The 21,304-nt window shown below is 45.5% G+C and overlaps 1 protein-coding gene across 1 annotated transcript; it reads left to right on the top strand.

Annotated features, from left to right (window-relative positions):
• The first annotated feature begins 4,135 nt into the window (after positions 1–4,135).
• Positions 4,136–19,048, top strand: LOC137355683 (cell adhesion molecule 1-like). The gene is made up of 9 exons (XM_068021112.1): positions 4,136–4,250; positions 7,535–7,921; positions 9,938–10,237; positions 11,140–11,418; positions 13,274–13,359; positions 13,740–13,793; positions 15,603–15,680; positions 16,213–16,281; positions 18,461–19,048. Exons 1-9 carry the CDS (start codon positions 4,187–4,189, stop codon positions 18,476–18,478), a joined length of 1,335 nt encoding a protein of 444 aa, XP_067877213.1. The 5' UTR covers positions 4,136–4,186; the 3' UTR covers positions 18,479–19,048.
• Positions 19,049–21,304: the final 2,256 nt, after the last annotated feature.

The raw sequence follows: 21,304 nt of genomic DNA, 5'->3' as shown, positions 1-21,304 counted from the left end.
TCAAGGCAGTTTTCATTTAATATCATTGATGAAGACATTGAACAAGACGGGTGAGCAGACCGGAATACCAACTGGGTAGTAGTTGGGAAACTGTAAGTGCCCACAGCAGGGAGGGCAATGAGAGGGCAGATCAGCCTGGTTATGGCTTCCTCTGGCTCTTAGAAATGGACACTGCCTGAATATTGATTCAGGGTTAGCTATGACGCCCTACTGGTTGGCTAGTCTGCCAATAATAAAAAGGTTGGGTGGCATAGCAAAGGTGAACTCAAGCCTTCAGAACTGTTCTATATTGAGGAGAAGACACCTCGGAGAATAATATATAAAATAAATGGTAAATTTAGTAATAGTAATTTGTAGATGGAGACATTTTGAGATATTGAGACATGGGATTGGATCCAATTCAGCCATGTCTGGTCTGTCTTTGTTTTCATATTCCAAGAATTTGGGCTTGTTTGGATACAGTTCTTGTGGGTTGAGTTCCTCGCACCATTTATGGTCCCTGTTTGTACTAAAATTAGCCTGGGATGTCCATGCTCAAGGACATTCGGGGCTAGTATATCAAATGGGACTGTGACAATGTAACTGCTCAATGAAATACCAAGTGCAGCAGTGAGGCAACAATAGCACAAAGAACCTGGGTGTGATTGAAGATCCATCAGTTGATGATGCCCCTGACAGAAGTCAGAGTGTTGCCTTTTACTTCTGCCCGGAATCGGGAAGTGATAGGGTAGAGGGGAGAGAGGAATAAGCTAAGGTCCCAGCTCTAAGTTCATGGTGACTTCTGCTGGAATGTGTTAGTAGGACTGAATCTTGCCAAACAAACACCTTTTTCTATTTGTTTCTTTTATACCTCCCTGTTAATCCCACCTATATTCGCCATCCTTTATTTTGATTTCTGTATGTGATTTAAACCTAATTTATATTTCCCACTTTAGATTTCCTGGTTTAGGCTCTGCGTGCCTCTTTGAGGATTGTTCAGTCTGCTTGGTTGAAGAGCTTCGCTGTTTCTTGTCCTCACAGACACCAGAGATCCTCTGGAGAGGGCAACGCTTTGAAACAGATGCCAGTTTAGAGAAAATCTTCACTCTAACGTCCAGGCAAACTTTGTGGGCGGTTGTCAGCAAGGTGAACAGTGAGCGCCGTTCCTTCGCTGCTGACCACAAAATCCGGGTCATGATTAATTGATTTGAAACATTGGTTCTCCCTGACATCATGTTGTAGGAATCAGATTTATGTAAGCCAAGCTACTATACTAGCATTACCCACTTGAGGACAGCTGCAAGCATCAACCATAGCAACCATCATTGCCGCCTCTTTGCTTCCATCACCCCAACCAGAAGTCCAGTCCAGGTCGTCATCATTCTTTTTGTCAAGTGTTTCCTGGTCGCTGTTCTAAACCCTAGTTTCTATCTCATTTTCCATATGTCCCATTGTCTTGCAGCTGAAGTTAATAGTGCTCAGGATTCAGCTTTACTAACCCTCTTTCTATCTTGTATCCATCTTTGGGATACTTTGATGATGCAAGTGTAGCATCAGTGTGAAAGGGATCTGGTTTCAGGAAACTCCTCAATTGCAGTGTAACTGCAGCCTGCAAACAGTATCAGGGTCTGAGTAGATACCTGAAGGAAGCTGAGAAAGACTCCTTAAGGAGTGGGTGCAGTCTAACTGCTAATTCCTTTGTCAGTTCTGAATGAGATATCTCCACTGAGTTTCAGACAGTATACTTTGATCTGGTAATATTTTTTGTCTTCTTATTATTGACAGGCTGTCTTGGCTCACTAATGGAACAGGGTACTTTCTAAATGAAGAAAAGCTAGAAACAGCAAAGGTCCAAAGAGACTTGGGGATCCAGATACATAGATCATTAAAATGTCATGAACAGGTATAGAAAATAATCAAAATGGCTAATGGAGTGTTGTTCTTTATATCTGTTGGAGCTGCACCCATCCAGGCAAGTGAAGAGTATTCCATCACACTCCTGACTTGTGCCTTGTAGATGGTGGACTCGGTCACAAAGATTGCCGACTTCTACCTCCATTACATTGCCTACCTCCGCCCCGCATCAGTACCTCTGCCAATGAAACCCTCATCCATGACTTTGTCACCTCCTGATGTAACTATTCCACTGCTCTCCTGAAACTCTGCCCATGTTCTGTCTCCACTGGCGTATTTTGGTTGCCAGTCCCCCAGTGCCTCAAATTTAAAATTCTCATCCTCATGTTTAAATCCCTTTATGGACTCAGGTGCCCCTTTCACTCTAACCTCTTCCAGTCTGCTAACCTCATCCCAGACCTCTCAATTCTTCTAATTCTGGCCTCTTGTGCACTCTCGTTGACCTACTAATGGTGGCCAGGCCTTTGGACATAGAACTACTTTCTGGAATTTCCTCCCTAATCTGCCCTCCACCACTTCTATCTCCCTCTCCTCCTTTAAACCCACCGTTTTTGACCAAGCTTTTGGTTAACCCATCTAATATCACCTTCTTTGGCTCAGCATCCATTTTGCTCTGACTACATCTCCATGAAGTGCCTTGGATGTTTTGCGATGCTAAATTTGCTATACAAATGCAAATTGTAATTGTATTGATTCCATTCCATAACAATTCAACAACATGTGAACCCCAAAGCTCCATGGCATGAGATCCATGAATGAGTTACGAGGACCCTGCTGGGATTGGTCCACTTTGTATGTGCAACCCAGACCTGGATGGCGATTTGCATCTGCACTGACCCTCATTCCATTAAAATAGGAACAGTATGTTTAATCTCAATCCTGCTAGAGTCACAGAATTGTTACAGCACAGAAGGAGGCCATTTGGCCCATCATGTCTGGTCTGGCTCTCCGAATCAGTATGTGTAATCTAGATCCGTGTGCGTGTGTGTACAATTCTGATGGGGCGAGATGTGCGTGCACCCCAATTTCTGATGGAATGGGGCAATGCATGACTTACTTAGGATCTTGACTGGATTGAGTCAATGAGTGTCCCTAAGATTCTGACTGGATGAGGTCAGTGTGTAGATCCTAGATCCTGCTGGAGTGATGCGTAACTCACATCTTTGTGCTTGGCTACAGAAATTTGAAGTGGGCTACAAACTTTGTGTAATTAGTAGTGCATTAATTACTGGAATATCTTGAATCAGTCAGATCCTAAGAGAAACTCTACCTGTTGCCAATGAGTAACACATTATTTTTGTTCACTTTTTGCAAAATTGATGGTAAATGTTTTCATCAGACCTTCCAGTACTTCCTTAACTGCAGACCACATTCTTACACAGTTTTGAAGTAATCATTCCCCACAGCTCCATGGATGTGGCATCAGCTGAAACTGGTATCCTTATGGGTAGCTACCTAATCTATCTGTACATTTCAGACCCTGATGGGATAAGGCTCAATGCCTGTCACAGGACATCACAATGAGATGGATTTGGTGTCTGTAACCATATCCCTAAGGAATGGGGGAATGATGTCTAAACAGATCCTTATAGATTGGGGACAAGAGTCTCTAATAAAATCTGTATAGGATGGGACCTGGTATCTACAGCCAGATCCCAAAGGGATGGGATCAATGTAGATAACCTACAATGTTGGATGAACGCTAAGAGTGGAACAAATGGAAATGAACTATTTTTGAAGTTTAAAAAAAAAGTTCCTAATAGAAGATTCCTGTAACTTAAGTATTTGAGTGCTGGAATCTAAACCAATGGCCTTGAGTTCAATCCCTATCTTGACCAAAATAGCATGATCTTGACCAAATTGCCACAGTTGGCTAAATCAGTGCAGTTCTTGGGCTTACAACAACCTGTGTACCTGTAGCAATTGTAGAATGGTATTGATGCTGCCTCCTAAATTGCCCAGGTGAAAGGATGCTGTTGTCCACCTATCATGGCACTGTTGCTGATTGTGAAGGTACCTGTTCTACCATCATTGATTGGAGAGGACGTAAAAGCTTTGGAGTTCAGCGGCTGTCAGAAATGAAAGACATTCCAATCGTATTAAAGACTATACACATGGTGGGACAAAAAATCAAAACAAGATGTTACTAAATAATTGGGTCATGCCCTATTGCACAAGGGAACAAGAACCGTAAAACAAGTAATTGCACCATCACTGAGGTTCCTGTTCCTGTTGAAGAATATTGAACACAGTCATCTACTTTATAGAAGGGAAGTAAGCAGCAAAGGCAAGCATGAATTTTCCAGCTGTCTTCGTGTTGGTTTGCCACTTTGCTATCACTGGTCTTTACTTTGCAGGTACAAGATTAACTTTTTGACTTTTTACGCTTTGCCTTTCTCTGCATTAAAGAGTCAGTTGTCAGCAGAGTTTGGGGAATGGAGAGCCTGTTGGTTGGATTTACAGTCAGGAAAGGGCAGTTGTTGACTTGTTCCTAAATGGATTTGCCTAATTGGCTGAGTGAGCCACCGGGCCATTTTATTGTGTGTTAAGAAGTGGGACAGTCTAGGAATAAGACTGAAGTGTGTTGGGTTTAACTATTTCTCCAACTGCTCTGTGAGGAAGGGGAAATTGCATTTAGCCTCGCATGTTTAATTGCATCTTTTTTTAATTGTTTCTTCCAATTTCAATTAAGCATTTTGGGGATTTTTAGTATTTCTATACAGTGATATGATTTATGAGAAAATGGAGAGGATGTGGTAATGCAGTGTGTGCTAAGACCAGCTGGAGACTTTTTTTAGGTTAGTATTTAATACACATCTCTAATTACCCTTGAGAAGGTGGTGGTGAGCTGCCACCTTGAACAGAAGCAGTCCCTGTGGTGCGGGTACACCCACAGTGCTGTTAGGAAGGGAGTTCCAGGATTATGACCCAGCGACAGTGAAGGAATGATGATACATTTCCAAGACAGGATAGTGTGTGGCTTGGAGGGGAACTTGCAGGTGGTGGTGTTCCCATACATCCGCTGTCCTTATTCTTCTAAGTGGTAGAGATTGCGGGTTTGGAAGGTGCTGTTGAAAGAGCCTTAGCGAGTTGCTGCAGTGCATCTTGTACATGGTACACACTGCTGCCACTATGCGCCAGTGTTGGAGGGGGTGAAAGTTTAAGGTGCTGGATGGGGTGCTAATCAAACAGGCTGCTTTGTCCTGGAATGTGTTGAGCTGCTTGAGTGTTCTTGGAGCTGCACCCATCCAGGCAAGTGGAGAGTATGGCATCACACTCCTGACTTGTGCCTTCTAGATGGTGGACAGGCTTTGGGGAGTCAGGAGGTGAGTTACTCACTGCAGAATTCCAAGCCTGTTCTTGTAGCCATAGTATTTATATCATTGGTCCAGTGAAGATTCTGGTCAATGGCAACTCTCAGGATGTTGATGGTGGAGGGTACGGTTCAACGATGTTGAACTGCTGTTGAACGTCTAGCGGATATGGTTAGATTCTCTCTTGTTGGAGATGGTCATTGCCTAGCATGAATGTTACTTGCCACTTATCAACCTAAGCCTGAATATTGTCCAGGTTTTGCTACATGCGAGCACGGACTGCTTCAGTATCTGAGGGGATGCGAATAGTACAATCAAGAGGGAACATTCCTATTTCTAACCTCTTCCAACTGTGTGCACAATATCACTTGCTTATCTCTCTGAGGGGAAGGAGCACCTAGACGGAGATCCAGGTTCCTTGTCTCCCTCTTGCTTAGACTCTGCTGCATGGAGCCCATGGCAACAGTGATGGAGTGCAGGTCAGATCGCACAAGGCTCGACTGCTCAACCACACTTGCCACAGAGCTCGCCAAACCCTCGACCGATGAAGCCACATGCTCAAATGCCTGGGACATGGCAGACGTCATGGCTTGCATGGATTCCTCCAAGCACGCACAAAGCCACGCATGACCTCAGGCATTTCCGGCATATATTTCCACATGGCTTTGCTGCACATCCAGCAGACTTCTCGTAGCAACAAACAGAGGATCATCATGTGCGTGGGGCTGAGCAGGAGCCTGGTCCCCAGCAGTCCTCCCATTGTCAGGCTGGCACACGCTCCCTCAGCTGCTGGGACGTGTCCGTGTTGTGCACACCAGCTTGTGAGTCTGATTCTAATCTAAACCCCCCGCGGACTGTGTGGATGGATCTATGCTGGCGGAGATGGAAGAAGAGGCAGGTGATGGTGCACCCTCTGGAGCATTGTCTTCTTCCTCCACAGAGGAGGGGTTTTGGGCCACGCGGCGTTCTGCGACTCGAGTGCGGGCGCCTACAATGGAGACACAAACAGAGGCACTTAAAGCGTGTGCTTCAAATGAGTTCACACAATTTCCTTCAGTTTCCATATATGGCTGCAAGAGTGGAGATGACACTTCATCCTTACGCCTTCAGGCTCCTGCCTCATCATCTCGCTTGCCCTGCCTCCCTCCTCTCTCGTGATCTCTGACGCCTCCTCCTCAGTTGTGGTCTGCAGTCTTATGTAAAGGTCCCCTCTTCCTGTTCTAGCACGCTCACACTGGCTTCATTTATCCTACGGCAGACAGTGCAGATTTAACGACATGGTAAATGATGCACCACAACCATTGCATACATGCATGAACATCACACATTCTGCATTGGCTTTCGCACGACATATCCAATCACATTAAAAGAAATGCCAGTCTTCATCTTGGCACAACATAATTTCGTGAATTACACCAAAGCTGCACACACAAGGTTGCATTCCTTGAGTACTCTCTGCCTTAAAGACACAGAAACATGGAAGAAAACAATGGAACTGCTTTGGCCAGGACTATGTACCTTCACCAATCTGAGCAAGTCATTGATGCGCTTGCTGCACTGCATCCATATTCTACAAGTGACCCCACGGTCCATGACCTCCTCTGCTCCCTCCATCCAGGCCGCCTTGGTGAGGCGGGAGCGCCCTCGCACTCCATCTGCAGGGAAGAGGAGCTCCCGCCTTTCCCTGATGGCCTGGAGGAGAGCCTGCAGGCGGGCATCACTGAAAGGTGGGGCGGGACGCTGCCTGCCGCCTGCCATTTGATTCACTTTGGCTGCAGGGAAAATAAATGGTGTGAAGTTGGTGGTGAGCTTCACAAAATAAGGGCGGCAAAAACATTTTGATTTAAGTAAAAGTTTCAATTTAAGTTCGTCTGAAGATATTTACATGAAAGGAAGGCTGTTGCTCCTTGAGGCTGCAAGCACAGAATAACTATGGCGATCATGGTGCTTGGGCAGTGATGGTGGGTTCCATCAGTGAAAGGCCGCCCCTGCTGCATGATCCCAGGAGACCCGGTGCCCATCGCCACATGACTAATTTAAATACAAAATTGCGTGTGAAATGGGATTTGCGGCAGAAGCAAAAGTTACGACAACTTCCGGTCCTGCCGTTGGGAACACTGTGGCACTCATAAAATTGCACCCAATTAACTCTGTTTCCATCTCCACAGATGATGCCAGACCTGCTGAGTATTTCCAGAATTTTCTGTTTACATTTCAGATTTCCAGCTTCCACAGTATTTTGATGTTGTAATGAGATGATGGGCCTTGAGTCGTGATTTAAAAAAAAATTCATTACATTCCCTTGTTAATTTCAAATTGTTTTCCAGGTGAAAGTAGCAGCAATGCAGAACTTATAAAGAAAATCTCTGGTGTAATAAAGGAAAATGTGACAATCACCTGCAAATATACATACTTCAACCTGAAACCGACTTTGGCACCGAACGTGAGCCCAAATTTCTACAAGCGGGAGATAGCTGAGCTACAGATTGTGAGCTGGCAATATTACAAACATCTGAACGACCGAAAGAATGCTCAAGTTATTGAGAAAAGTGATCGTTTTTCTTCACATTTGATGTTTCCCTTGAATACTGCCCAGCTCCTCATCAAGGAATTACTCGTGACTGATGCTGGATTCTATTTCTGTGCCCCACCAATCAAAATGAAAGGATTTCTATTTAAAAGAGAGCCTGATGTAACACGGCTGATTATCAATGGTGAGTGCTGGTCTGTTGAAATCAGGTCCCCATAGTGTGAACCACCATGATATCGATTGAATGGGAGAGGGACTTGCAAAGTAGGAAATAACATCCTAGAGTGTTTGGATATTAGTGAACATCCTACAATGATGGCTGATGGCCATTGAACACTGACTGGAATAGGGTTTTTGGTCAATGCTTATCACAGTGGAAACACCTCAGGGCTCCTGCTTAATGACTCTGAGGAAATGGCCCATCAGATGCTGCATTGAGTCCATGAGGAGACTCACATGGCCCTGGGAAGGCCTGTTTGATGTTGAAGCTCATCGCAGTTGAGCCCAATCCATTTTTCAACCTAAGTCTGCACACACTTTTTAGCAGGCCTCACCAGAGGGCAATCACGGTTGGAGTTTGTCTGATTTGCCCCTTCTTGATCCAGAGTGCTCAGGCCAACTACAGCACCCCTGACTGAGATGCCCTAACCCAGACAGGCCAGGTATAAAACCTGGCACCTTCTTAGTCTGCATTTCTCAGCAGCTCCCTGAGTGATCCGTTTAACATTCAGTATCGCAAATGCTTCGTTGTCATTTGAAAAGTGCCGAGATTGTGTCTCTCTCATGTTTTTTGGAAGGGTATCTGAGCAGGCTTATCCTGGGGCAGGAATCACCTGACTGTCCTTTCACCCTGAGGGGAGTCACCTGACTGTTCCCCATGTTGAAAACAATGTATGACACAATGGGAGAATGGATCCCCAATAGCTCAGCAAATTCATAGCGGCCAACTGACTGATAGAGACCAGGAAAGTCCAGGGTTTGATCTCTAGCCTGTCCTAAGATAGCTGTTAACAGTTGGAGACAGGGACAATCGGGGTCTTGGAATCCCTGACTGGGAAGGAGAAAAGGCAGATGACTCTTGATGATTACCCCCTCCTATCTATATAACCACGTCCAGCCCTACAACCTGAGATCTTGACAATCCTCCCATTCTGGTCTCTCGTGGATGCCTGATTTTAACTGCTCCACCATTGCTGGCTGTGCCTTCAGATGCCTAGGGCCTAAGCTCTGAAATTCCCTCCCTAAACTCTCCACCATACTCTCTCTTTTCTCCTTTAAGACACTTCTTAAAACTTCTTTCTTTGACCAAGCTTTTGGTCACCTGTCCTAATATCTCCTTATGTGGCTCGGTGTCAACATTTGTTTGATAACGTTCCTGTGAAGCACCTTGGAACATTTAATAATGTTAAAGGCACTATATAAATGTAAGTTGTTGTTGGTTGGTATCGACAACTTCCGCAGGACTGTTTGTGTGTTCACCTGCTTGTGAGGACACAGTTGGCATGGCTGTGGTTGAATACTTGAAGAAACTCAGTGTCTAGGCATTCGTATGACTGTTTGGGTGAGGGGCCAGATTGGCATGCCAATCCTCATACCAACACCTGGCATGAGCTAGTACCTTCAGTAAGGGACGGGATGAGAGTGAAGAACAACTGATATGACACAAGAACAAATATACATTCTCAACTTTAAGGTACCAATGTACTTAAATAAAAACCATGTACCTAATTAATTACAAATATGAGCTGAGATGCAGAGGGTGTCCTAGTACACAAAACACAAAAAGTTAGTATGCTGGTACAGCAAGTGATTAAGAGGGCAAATGTAATGTAATTGTTTATTGCAAGGAGAATGGAATATAAAAGTAGGGATGTTTTGCTACAGTTGTACAGGGCATTGGTGAGACCACATCTAGAGCGAGTGGTGGAGGCAGGGTCTTTGAATGTTTTTAAGGCAGCAGTAGACAGATTCTTGACAAACAAGGGAGTCAAAGGGTATCAGGGGTAGGCAGGAAAGTGGAGTAGAGTCCTCAAACAAATCAGTCACAATCTTATAGAATGGCAGAGTAGGCTCGAGGGGCCGAATGGCCTACTCCTGCTCTCAGTTCTTGTGTTCATATGTATGTACTTCACAAGTCTGACTTCATTATTCCTCCTGTTGTAGCAAAGTATTTTAATTCTTTTCTCTTTTGTTCTTTAAGCTGTACCAATTTCTAAGATTTTTCTACAAGTGCCTCAACTGCAGGTGAACAAATCTGCGATTCTACGCTTGAAAGCGATCGGATTTTATCCAAAACACATTGCAGTGGATTGGCTGAAAGACAAGAAGAAGCTACAAGAAAAAGCTCTGTTATCTTTCACTGTTCACAGAGATGGAACCTTCGGAGCTACGTCCACGATTGCGCTTGTACCACGAGTAAACGACCATGGTAAAATAATTACTTGCTGGATCACTCACAAAACTATGAAAACATCGAGGTCTCTAAAGCTCCAAGTTTTATGTAAGTACTGCACAGCCAGACAAATTATTCTTCGTCCTTCCATGAAGGTGCTGAATCTTGCTGGGCAAGACCTGGACATGCACCAAGTATTTCCTAATGTCTTTTTACCACAGAGAGTTGTTGTAATCTGGATTGCGCCAAAGCGATGGAAGCAGATTCAATATTAACTTTCAAAGGGGAATTGGATATAACTTGAAACCTAACAGCACTGTAAGTGTACCAATACCACATGGGCTGCATTGGTTCAAGAAGGTGTCTCACTGCCACCTTTCCAAAGGCAGTTAAGGATGGGCAATAAATGATGGCCTTGGCAGCGATGCCCAAATCCCATGCAAAAATAAAAAATAGAAGAAATTTGCAGGGATATGGTGAAGGTGCAGGGGAGTGGGACTATTTGGATAGCTCTACCAAATAGCCGGCACAGGCAAGATGGGCCGAATAGCCTCATTCTGTGCTAATAATAATCTGTGATCCTGCCCGAGTGGCCAGTCTTTACCTGTGAACGTGGACAGTGAGCATTAGCAGGCTAACCAACAGTCAGAGCCAACCATAGCCAAGACTGATCCTCTCTTGTCCACATACATGCACTTTGGCAGCAGGGATTGCTGGAAAATAACCAGGAGCCTTGGCTGATTTTTCCTTTTCCTAGCTAAGGGGCACCCAGGCCGATTCCAGCACCCTTACCGCTGCCCTAGCTGGGATTGGCTAACTCAACACCGAGCAGGTGTCAGGCAGACTAGAACCTGCTGGTCTTTTTTGGCTCAGTAACATGCATGACAATGATTCTGTCACTAGGTCAGAGTATGTTATTTATATCCATTGTTTTACAAAAGATTTAATTTGGAGATGGGGGTTTATTATGAGTTTTGTCTACGTTTTACTACGATGCTCTTTTCTAACAGATGGACCTGTAGATCTCAGGGTGCAACCGGGGAAAGATACTGTGAAGAAGAAAGGTGACCCGTTCAATCTATCATGCATGGCCAATAGCAACCCTACAGCCCTAATGTCTTGGCGCCTCAACGGAGCAGTTTTGCGAACGGAGACAACAAATCGTCTGACGATCAAGGTGGAGAATGCCTCATTCAGTGACCAGGGGACCTACGTCTGCTCCGCAGTGAACAAGCTGGGAATGGGAAACACGACAGTGGTGGTCACTGTGATTGGCAACATGACATTCAGTTTGTATCTTAGCTTTGTACCAAAGACATTTCGAGGTTTTCATAGAATAATAGAATCCTATAGCATAGAAAGAGGCCATTTTGCCCATCATGATTGTTCTGACTCTCTGAATTTGTTCCCTCCCCTGCTCTTCCCCCAAAGCCCACAATTTTTTTCTTTGTTCCTTTTTTCTTTTCACGTTTCTCCTCTTAAAAGTCCTTATTTATTTGCTGGATAACAGTTCCATGCATGCTGGACACTCTAGTACCTCAGTCCTCGCCCAAGGATCAGTTATCATGATGGGCGGGCAGTTCCAACAACGAAGGGCCAACAATTCCAAAATCAAACTCAACGTAGCCCTCATCCAACGTGTGAGCAAACGGATGCTTAAGGTTAAGGCGAGATCTAATGAGGACATTCAAATTGTGAGTGGGTTTTGATGGAGTAAGTAAGGAGAAACTGTTTCCAACGGCAGAAATTTCAGTAACCAGAGGACGCAGGTTTAAGATAATCTGCAAAAGAACCAGAGGGAGAGATGAGGAGAATTCTTTATATGCAGCAAGTTGGTGTGATCGGGAATGAGTGGCCTGAGAGGCTGGTGGAGGCAAATTCAAACAAATACTGCAAAACGAGACGTTTTCAGGGCTATGAGGAGAAAGCAGGCCAGAGCCATTAATTGAATAACTCAATGAGCTGGCACAGGCATGATGGGGTGAATGGCCTCCTTCTGTTCTGTATGATTTTCTGATTTACCAGCATGGATCACTGAATCTCTGGGCTCCCGTCCCGCAGGCTGTGGATCTCTGGGTTATCTGTCTCTCAGATTCGACAGGAAAGTCTGAATGGTGACTGAGGGCAGAATTAGGCCCAGCTAAAACCACCCCCCTCCCTGGTTACACCTGAAAGGTAATGCAGGCTACCTGGTACCCATGGCAATCCAACACACATCAGTGCTTCCAGGAGAAGAGAGGAGCAAATTGGTTTAAGAAATGAGCTGGTAATTCTGTAAAGCGCAGTAAGTAAAGTTGATGGGGTGAGATGAAAAGGGATGGGAGGAGGCTCGTGTGGAGCGTAAACACTGGCATGGAGCAGTTGGGCCAAATGGCCTGTTCCTGTGCTGTATGTAATTTCTAATACATAGAATAGAAAAGAATGGAGGAAAGACTTGCATTTATGTAGCACCTTTCACAACCTCAGGACTTCCCAAAGCGCTTTACAGCCCGTGGCATACTTTTGAAGTGTAGCCACTGTTGTAAAGTAGGGAATGTGGCAGGCAATTTGCACACAGCCAACTCCCACAAACAGTAATGTAATAATGACCACATTATCTGTTTTCATGATGTTGACTGAGGGGTAGATATTGGCCAGGACACCGGGGAGAACTCCCTTGCTCTTCTTCGAAATAGTGCCAAGGGATCTTTTATATACATCTGAGAGTGCAAACGGGGCTTCGGTTTAACGTCTCATCCAAAGGATGGTACCTCTGACAGTGCAGCACTCCCTCAGTACAGCACTGGAGTGTCAGCCTCGATTTTTGTGCTCAGGTCCCTGAAGTGAGACTTGATTCAGAGGCAAGAGTACTACCCACTAAGTTACAGCTGACAGGGTAGAATGACAGAATGTATAGCACCGAAATAGACATTTGGACCCAACAGGTCTATGCTAGTGTTCATGCTGCACGCGAGCCTCCTCTCGCCCTACTTCATCTCACGCTATCAGCACAACATTCTATTCCTTTTTCCCTCATGTACTTATCTAGCTTCCCCTCAAATGCGTCAATGTCATTAGCCTCAGCTTCTCTTTGTGGTGGCAAGTTCCAAATTCTAACCAAACATTGGGTAAAGAAGTTCCTCTGAGTTTCTGTTTCTGTTGCAGGTGCGACTGCCAACGACATGGTCATTGGGATCAGCGTCAGTGCTATGCTTCTCCTGATCATTGTGACATCCATCATCACGTGTGCTGTAAGTACCTTTTGACTTGTATTTTGGAGCTCCACTTGCCCCTGATCGGAGCCTACTGTCAACCTTCTGAAGTAACTGCACCTTTTTCTCGAAATCCCATGAGCAAATACGCAGTGAGCAGTGAAAAGCAATATTACTGCCGGGGCTGGAAATTGGAAACCAGCGAGGCTGGAAACACACTTGCACAGAAACAGAATCAGTTGTTAGACACTTGAGGTCCTCAGATCCTTGCTCAGTGTCTTTAAGACCTGAAACCTCGACTAGCTGATGTCTGTTGCTCTGCAGACGCTACCTGACCTGCTGAGTATCTCTAGCCTCTGGACCCTTTTGTTTACAATGGTTAGCCAGATCCATAAATCACGGTTGTCCCTCTTTTTCAGCTTGTCAGAAAGTGCAGAGCGACAGGCCAACAGGAGGAGGAGCCAGTTTACATGGTGAGTGTGAATGTGAGAGTTGTGTGTATGGGTTTGAGAGAGAAATACTGACCCCGGGATTTCCAGATCTTAGAAGCAATCAGTGACATTCTGTTAATAGGCCCTCTAATTCTCTGTGCTACAATCCTGGGACCAACATGGTGAAGACCCATTCCATGAAGAAAACTGCATTGACTTCATTCTCCTTGCTGCCAAATTCTAGCTCTGCTGAGGTCACACACAGCTGCTGTCGTAGTGGCTTTACTGGGTGTTTTCCTCCATTTTCTCCCTGTCCTTCCCAAACCCATCGACTATTGCTGAGGCGCAGTTGCATAGCGCTGGTCACCCTGGTACCTCAACCGAGTGGCCACTCTTCACATGATAAACAAGACAGTGAGTGTTAGAGGTTGTTTGACCATGGTTTGACAACACCTCAATTTCAAAATTCTCAACCTTGTTTTCAAATCCCACCATGGCCTTGCCCTCTCTATCTCTGTAATCTCCTCCAGCCCTACAACCCTCCAAGACCTCTGTGTTCCTCCACTTCTGGCCTCTTCTACATCCTCGATTTTAATCACTCCACCATTGACAGCCGTGCCTTTAGCCGCCTAAGCCCTAAGTTCTGGAATTCCCTCCCTAAATCCCTCCACCTCTCTCTCCTCCTCTAACACCTTCCTTAAAATCCACCTCTTTGACCAAGCTTTTGGTCACCTGTCCTATTATCTCTTTATCTGGCTCGTGTCAAATTTTGTTTGTTAACGTTCCTGTGACAGGCCTTGGGGAGGTTCACTATGTTAAAGGCGCTATATAAATGCAAGTTGTTGTGGGGGGAAAATCACAGATACAAGTGATCTTGGAATCACTCGCTGTCCACACAGAGTCGTTTTCCCGAACGAGTCATTTGATTGTTTAGTTTAGTTTAGTTTAGAGATACAGCACTGAAACAGACCCTTCGGCCCACCGAGTCTGTGCCGACCATCAACCACCCATTTATACTAATCCTACACTAATCCCATATCCCTACCACATCCCCACCTGTCCCTATATTTCCCTACCACCTACCTATACTAGGGGCAATTTATAATGGCCAATTAACCTATCAACCTGCAAGTCTTTGGCATGTGAGAGGAAACCAGAGCACCCGGAGGAAACCCACGCAGACACAGGGAAAACTTGAAAACTCCACACAGGCAGTACCCAGAATTGAACCTGGGTCGCTGGAGCTGTGAGGCTGCGGTGCTAACCGCTGCACCGCCTTTGTGATCAAGATCTGATTTTTTTCTGTGGTTTTATTTAGCCCAGGAATGCTGGAGCCTCCCTACTGCCATCTGGACTGGAATCAGCTGAGGCAGAACAGACTGGGGATAGAGCCTGCAAACTTCTTGATCTGTACATCTCTGATGCAGTTACGCACTGATGTGTTGGGGGAGCTGTGTTTGGTCCATTGAGCTGCAGTCTCGTGCCCAGTAGCAGTCAGTGTTTCCATTGTTGAGATTAGGGATGAGCTTTCATCCCTCTGTGACCCTGAGGTCACTGTCATGGTGCACTGCATTTAACACAGCTCAAGTTTTCTTCTTGTTTTTGGATGGGGGCTGAGTCTTGAGGCTACCTGTTGCCCATTGTGAGAGGGACTAATCACCCTCTCCAACCCCATGGAATTAAGCCCATACAAGCCTTCCTGCCAGTGAAGAGGAACTAATGTGAATTTTGGAATGGACAGGATGAGGAAAGGCAGGGAAAACGATGTAGTTACATCGGACTGAATTGTAACCCATGTCAAGGCCCTGCTTCCGAATGATTCCCGTGTGGTTATGTTTTTCTCCCTTTAAGGTGTGCTCACATCCAAGTGCTGACGTTTATGAGACTCTGCAAAAATCTGACACTGAGGAACCCAGTGCCCAACACAAGGTAACTAACAGCGGGCAGAAGCTGATAGGCACAGGCTTGGGGCAGCGTTGCCCATGGGTACCACAGTGTCGATCCAGGTTACTCCCATCTCCGAGCAGTTTGAGACAGCTTCAGCAGAGGCTGGGAGTAGATCATCTGCAGGGAGAGAGAGTGTGCAAGGGGTCCATGGACATTGGGGTGAGAATAGTATTCAATTGGGAGTAGAGGGGTACATTATTCTGGTTGGGGGGTGGGTGGAAAGCAGACAGTGTTTGGGTGTGAGTGTGGGTGGGTTGGTTCTGGATGGTATTCAGTGGGAGGAGGTGGATTGGGAACATTTTAGCGAGGGGTGTATGAAAGACGATTAGTGAATGGGGGGGTTGGGTTGTGCAGTGTGTTTTCCTGGGACGTTTAGCATCTACTGGAAGAGGTCTTGATCTTCCGTGTGATCTGGGGTCCTGGGTGAGTGACTGAAAGGAATTGTAACACACAGCAGCGGTTAGACTCTGAAGCCGAGCATCTCACTGACCTCTGCTTCTCATTTCTTTTTCAGACAAGCGATGGCATTTATGAAAATGTTCACAAATCCAAAGGCTTTAAATCAGTGCCAAGCAAGAGAAAGGTAAGCCAAGGGGAAATGCACAGCAGCAAGCAGCATACGGTTAAGGAACAACCTCTTGGGCTGAAGTCTTTAAAGTGAGCAGCTGGTTGTATTACAGACAGAACTTCCTATTGTGGAATAGAGAAGTAGTAGCCTAAGTAGGCCTAACAATTTTAATACAAGTGGGATGGGAAGCCTTTGAGAGGATGAAAAGGCTCAGAACTGGTACATCCCTAAGCTTAGATGATATCCATTCATGTTTGTGCCAGCTAAGAAAGAGCTATCCAACCTAATCCCACTTTCCAGCTCTTGGTCCGTAGCCCTGTCGGTTACAGCACTTCAAGTATATATCCAAGTATGATTAAAATTCGATGAGGGTTTCTGTCTCTACCTCTCTTTCTGGCACTAAGTCACACGCCCCCACCTCCCTCTGGGTGAAAAAAATTCTTCTCAACTCCCCTATAATCCCTCTACCAGTTATTTTAAATCAATGCCCACCCCCCCGGGTATTGACCTCTCTGCAATGGAAGTAGGTCCTTTCTATCTAGACCCCTCACAATTTTATACAACTCAATTAAATCTCCCCTCAGCCTCTTCTGTTTCAAAGAAAACAACCTCAGCATACCCAATCTTTCCTCGCAGCTAGAATTCTCCATTCTTAGAAACAGTCTCGTAAATCTCGTCTGTACCCTCTCTAGTGCGTTCACACCCTTCCTGTAATGTGGTGACCAGAACTGCACACAGTTCTCGTTTAGTCTCTCAGAAAAAGAAAGTTGATTTAGTGTGAATTGGAAAAACCTTCATGTGGAACCCTCTCACTCAGAGATATCAAAGGCAATGACACCTAGGGACAGTTCTTTTTGTTCAAAATACCTCCATCAGTTCAATCCCATGGCACTATTCTGAAGAAGAGCAGGGAAGTTCTCCCAATGTCCAGGACAATATTTATCCCTCAACCAACATCACCAAAACAGATGATCTGGTCACTTATTACATTGCTGTTTGTGGGAGCTTGCTGTGTGCAAAATTGTCTGCCACAGTTCCCTATGTTAAAACAGTGAAACATTTGATTGGCTGCAAAGCACTTCGAGACAGCCTGAGTTCCTGAAAGGTGCTATATAAATGCAAGTCTTTCTTTTCCTTTAATGAGATAAGTTACATATTTAACCAACCGTATAAGAAAGCTCAGAGTGTAAGCATACTTGGTGACTTCTACAGGCTTCTCCTGATGGCTCAGTGGATATGGCACTGCCCAGCAAACCAGGACCTCCCAGTTTCTGTCCTGACTTGTCTCATCACAATCACAATGGTCGAAGATCTACCAGAATTCACTTCAGGAGTGGGGGAATCAGCCACCGTTCTTGCTCCTGATGACCATCCAGTCACCCTTCCTGCAAAGTGTGCGGGTGGGCATCAGGTAGGGGCAGAACTGACTTGGCTGCGATGCCCTCTGCAGTCGAATAGCACATCACTATCCAGGTTTACACATGGAGAATTGCCACTTGGATGAGTAAGTTGTGGCACTGTATTCTGTATTCCTATTGAAGCCAGTACCATTGGGGGCGAGGACACAAGGTGGATGGTATTGCATCCGCTGCCTATTATGCGCTCCGCCTGCTATTCAACTCCATTGAGGACAAACTGAATATCAGACCAGGCGGTTAATAGTCGGAGGATGCGATAATGTCTGTTTTTTGCCTTCCTGCCAAGTCAAATTTCACTGCCTTGAATGGGGAATATTATCAGTATTCCTGAGATCAGCAAGATCATAAAAGAATGCTGAATAGCTGAGGAGACTAAACCCACTCCCAGAGGTGTAAAAATTAATGGAGGAGATAGCTGTAAGATTCTGAGAGATTCAGCGGGGTTTGTATGGAACCAGGAATGAAGGGTGTGCAACTGGCGTTTGAAGCTGAACATGAGCTGAGCTGATACTTGGGGACCGTCACAAAATGCAGGGAATGTGGACTCAGGTGAAAAAGGGGGGGGGGGGGGGTGGGGGGAGTCCTGATTAAGCAGGCATGAGGTGCATGTGGGGTTGGTACAGATGAGGGATATATTGGCCCAGGAAGGTCCAGTGAGGCTGAGAGAGAAGGCCTTGGCCGTATTCTTCTGTTTTTTTGTTTCATTTTATTCTGTTGGACGAAAGCCGATTTTCAGATTCACTCCCAAACTCTGTTCTATTTAAATTCTTTTCCAGATCACCAAAGACAGTTAAGTGGAAGGTTCGTATCTTGAGACTCAACTGAATAGTAGAACTGCTCTGGCTCCGCTGACCTGATGGCCTCCAGCAGGGTTCAGCCAGTGGATGGTAAAAGGGACCACAGTCATTTCTACTGCCTTGTCATTAACACCGAGCTTTTGTGACAATCACAGATGTGCCTTATTGCTGTTCATTGACCCCCATTTGATGGAATTCATTCAGTCAGCAAGACTCTAAGCTGCCAATGGGTGGACAGACTCGCGGCCCTCTTTCCACAGAGTTCCCAATCTTGGTCCCCAAACACTGGAACGGCCTTGGGGAAAGTCGGGGAGTCAGGAACCTGAATGGCTCGCTGGCCAGTTCAAGTCAGCACTGTTGGATAGCTGGAAGTCGCTCTCTTTGCCCACCTGTTGCAGCCTGTGTCCGGTCCAGGGAAAGCAGAAGAGAAAAATAATTAAAAATAAAAGGGAACTTAGCTTTTTTTTTTCAAAATCATCTATTTCCATCCTCCACAATTATACAGTAAATTGCTACACACTGCATTTATCAGTGATGTCAGGACTGATTAAATACATTTTAAATTCATGTTTTCTTATGTTTGTTCCCAATCAGGTTCCTGTGCTTTTGCCTGTCATCTCACTGAGCTGGCATTTTCAGACTAGGTCTCATTGGAACATAAGAACTGGGAGCAGGAGTAGGCCATTTGGCCCTTTGAGCCGGCTCTGCCATTCGATAAGATCATGGTTGATCTGATTGTGACCTTAACTCCACTTTTCTGCGTCCCCCCCATTACCCTTGACTCCCTCGTCAACCAAGTGTCGATAGTTTTTCCTCCTATGCCAGCTTCGATGTACAGACCTGCTGATTTCACTGGATTGCTTTAATTTATCTGGTGCTTCCTTATTTCAGTGAAAGCCCTTCCCATTGATAAAGACACTTGTCCTTCCTTCCCACTGACAGTCATTACTTCTCATCGGCTTCAGCCATGGCTTAGTGCGTGGTGCTCTCCCCTCTCCGTCAGAAGCTTATGGACTCAAGTTCCACTCCAGGGACATAAGCACAAAGTCTACGCAGTACTGAGGGAATGCTGTACTGTTGGAGGTGCCGTCTTTCTGATGAGGAGTTAAACCAAGGCCCCCGTCTGCCCTCTCAGATGGAAGTAAGAGATCTCTCAGCACTACTGGAAGAAGAGCAGGAGCATTCTCCCCGGTATCCTGGCCAATGTTATCCCTTAACCCATATCACTAAAATAGATTAACTGGTCATTATCACATTGCTGTTTGTGGGAGCTTGCTGTGCGCAAATAGGCTGCTGCATTTCCTACATTACATGAGTGACTACACTTGAAAGGTATTTAATTGGCTAAAGTGCTTAATCTTCCTGAGGTCATGGAAGATGCTGTAGAAATACAAGTCTCTCTTTTTCCTTTATTAGTAACTTTAACAGTCTTCAGAAGTTGTTGACATTTTGAGTAAAAGCTGTATGCTTTGTGATGTATTTGATTGACTGTAAATAACCCCAGTGTGAACTGTTGCCGTGAGAACAATCTACATAATATGGGCTGACAATATTCTGCCTTGGCCAATGGAAATGCAGGGTCACAGGCCAACACATCCCAGCATGTCTGGGCTTGCACACCATGCAGCCTGCTGATTCAGGCTCGTGTTTGGGGACCGCCAGCAATACTGAAGTCATACAGGACCTAAGCCATTCACAACAGACCAGCCCACACACGCAGAGACTGTGTCCAGAGCTGTGGCTCAGAGTAGGTCAAGAAGTAGGAAAGCGCTCGTGGTTTTTTAACGTGGGCCCCTGCCGAGATCGAGCTGCGCAGTATGGGTGCCATCGTAACCAGGAGAGTGACGATCTCTTTCAGCTTGTGCCGATTGTCACAACTCATCCCACAGCCATGTGGTGTAATTTTTCTCATGATGAAACAAGCTTATTTTCTCCCTTCATTTCCTGAAGGCAGGAACTCCTTCACGGTTTCACAAACACCAGCCTTCCTCAAGTCCCCCATCCAATGCCATCTATCAGTTGTAAGCCACAATGGTGAGGCTCGTAGAAATAGAATTAGTAAAGCACAAAAACAAGGCATTTGGCCCAACCATGCAGGTTTTTATCCTCAACGCAAGCAGTAGTCTTAACCCCATATGTTCACCTTGATTCCTTTATCCCACTTTCCTTTAACTATCTATCCAAGACCCACTGTTTGTCTACAGTGCCTCAAACTCATTCTTGCCCTCATTCAACATCTGGACATGTAATTGTCAACTGGAGTGGGAAAGTGAGGATGTAGGTGGGTGTAACCCCTGGAGCAAAACCCAGGATGACTATCCCCCATCCTAGTCCAAGGATGCCGAGGGTAACTCCAACTAACAGCACAATATTGAACCTAGGAACTTCCTGATTTATGTGACTCACCAACCACTACCAACTGAATTAAGAAGGCAAATGGTATGTTGGCCTTCATTGCCAGGGGATTCGAGTAGAGGAGTAAAGATGTCTAGCTTTAATTGTATAAAGCATTGATGAGACCGCAACTGGAGTATTGTGTACAGTTTTTGTCTCCTTATCTAAGGAAGGATGTACTTGCCATAGGGAGAGTGTAACGGAGGCTCACAAGACTAATCCCTGGGATGGCGGGATTGTCTTCAGAGGAGAGGTGGAGGAAACTGGGCCCATATTCGCTCGAGTTTCGAAGAATGAGAGGTGATCTCATTGAAACTTACAAAATTCTTACAGGGCATTACAGGGAAGATGTGGATAGGATGTTTTGTCTGGTTGGTGAGTCTAAAACAAGGGGAAACAGTCTCAGAACAAGGGGCAGGCCATTTAAGA

This window comes from Heterodontus francisci, chromosome 43, assembly GCF_036365525.1.
Source record: "Heterodontus francisci isolate sHetFra1 chromosome 43, sHetFra1.hap1, whole genome shotgun sequence".
Taxonomy (NCBI): Eukaryota; Metazoa; Chordata; class Chondrichthyes; order Heterodontiformes; family Heterodontidae; genus Heterodontus; species Heterodontus francisci.
The sequence above is the reverse complement of the archived record's forward strand: the minus strand, read 5'-3'. Positions and strand labels throughout refer to the sequence as shown.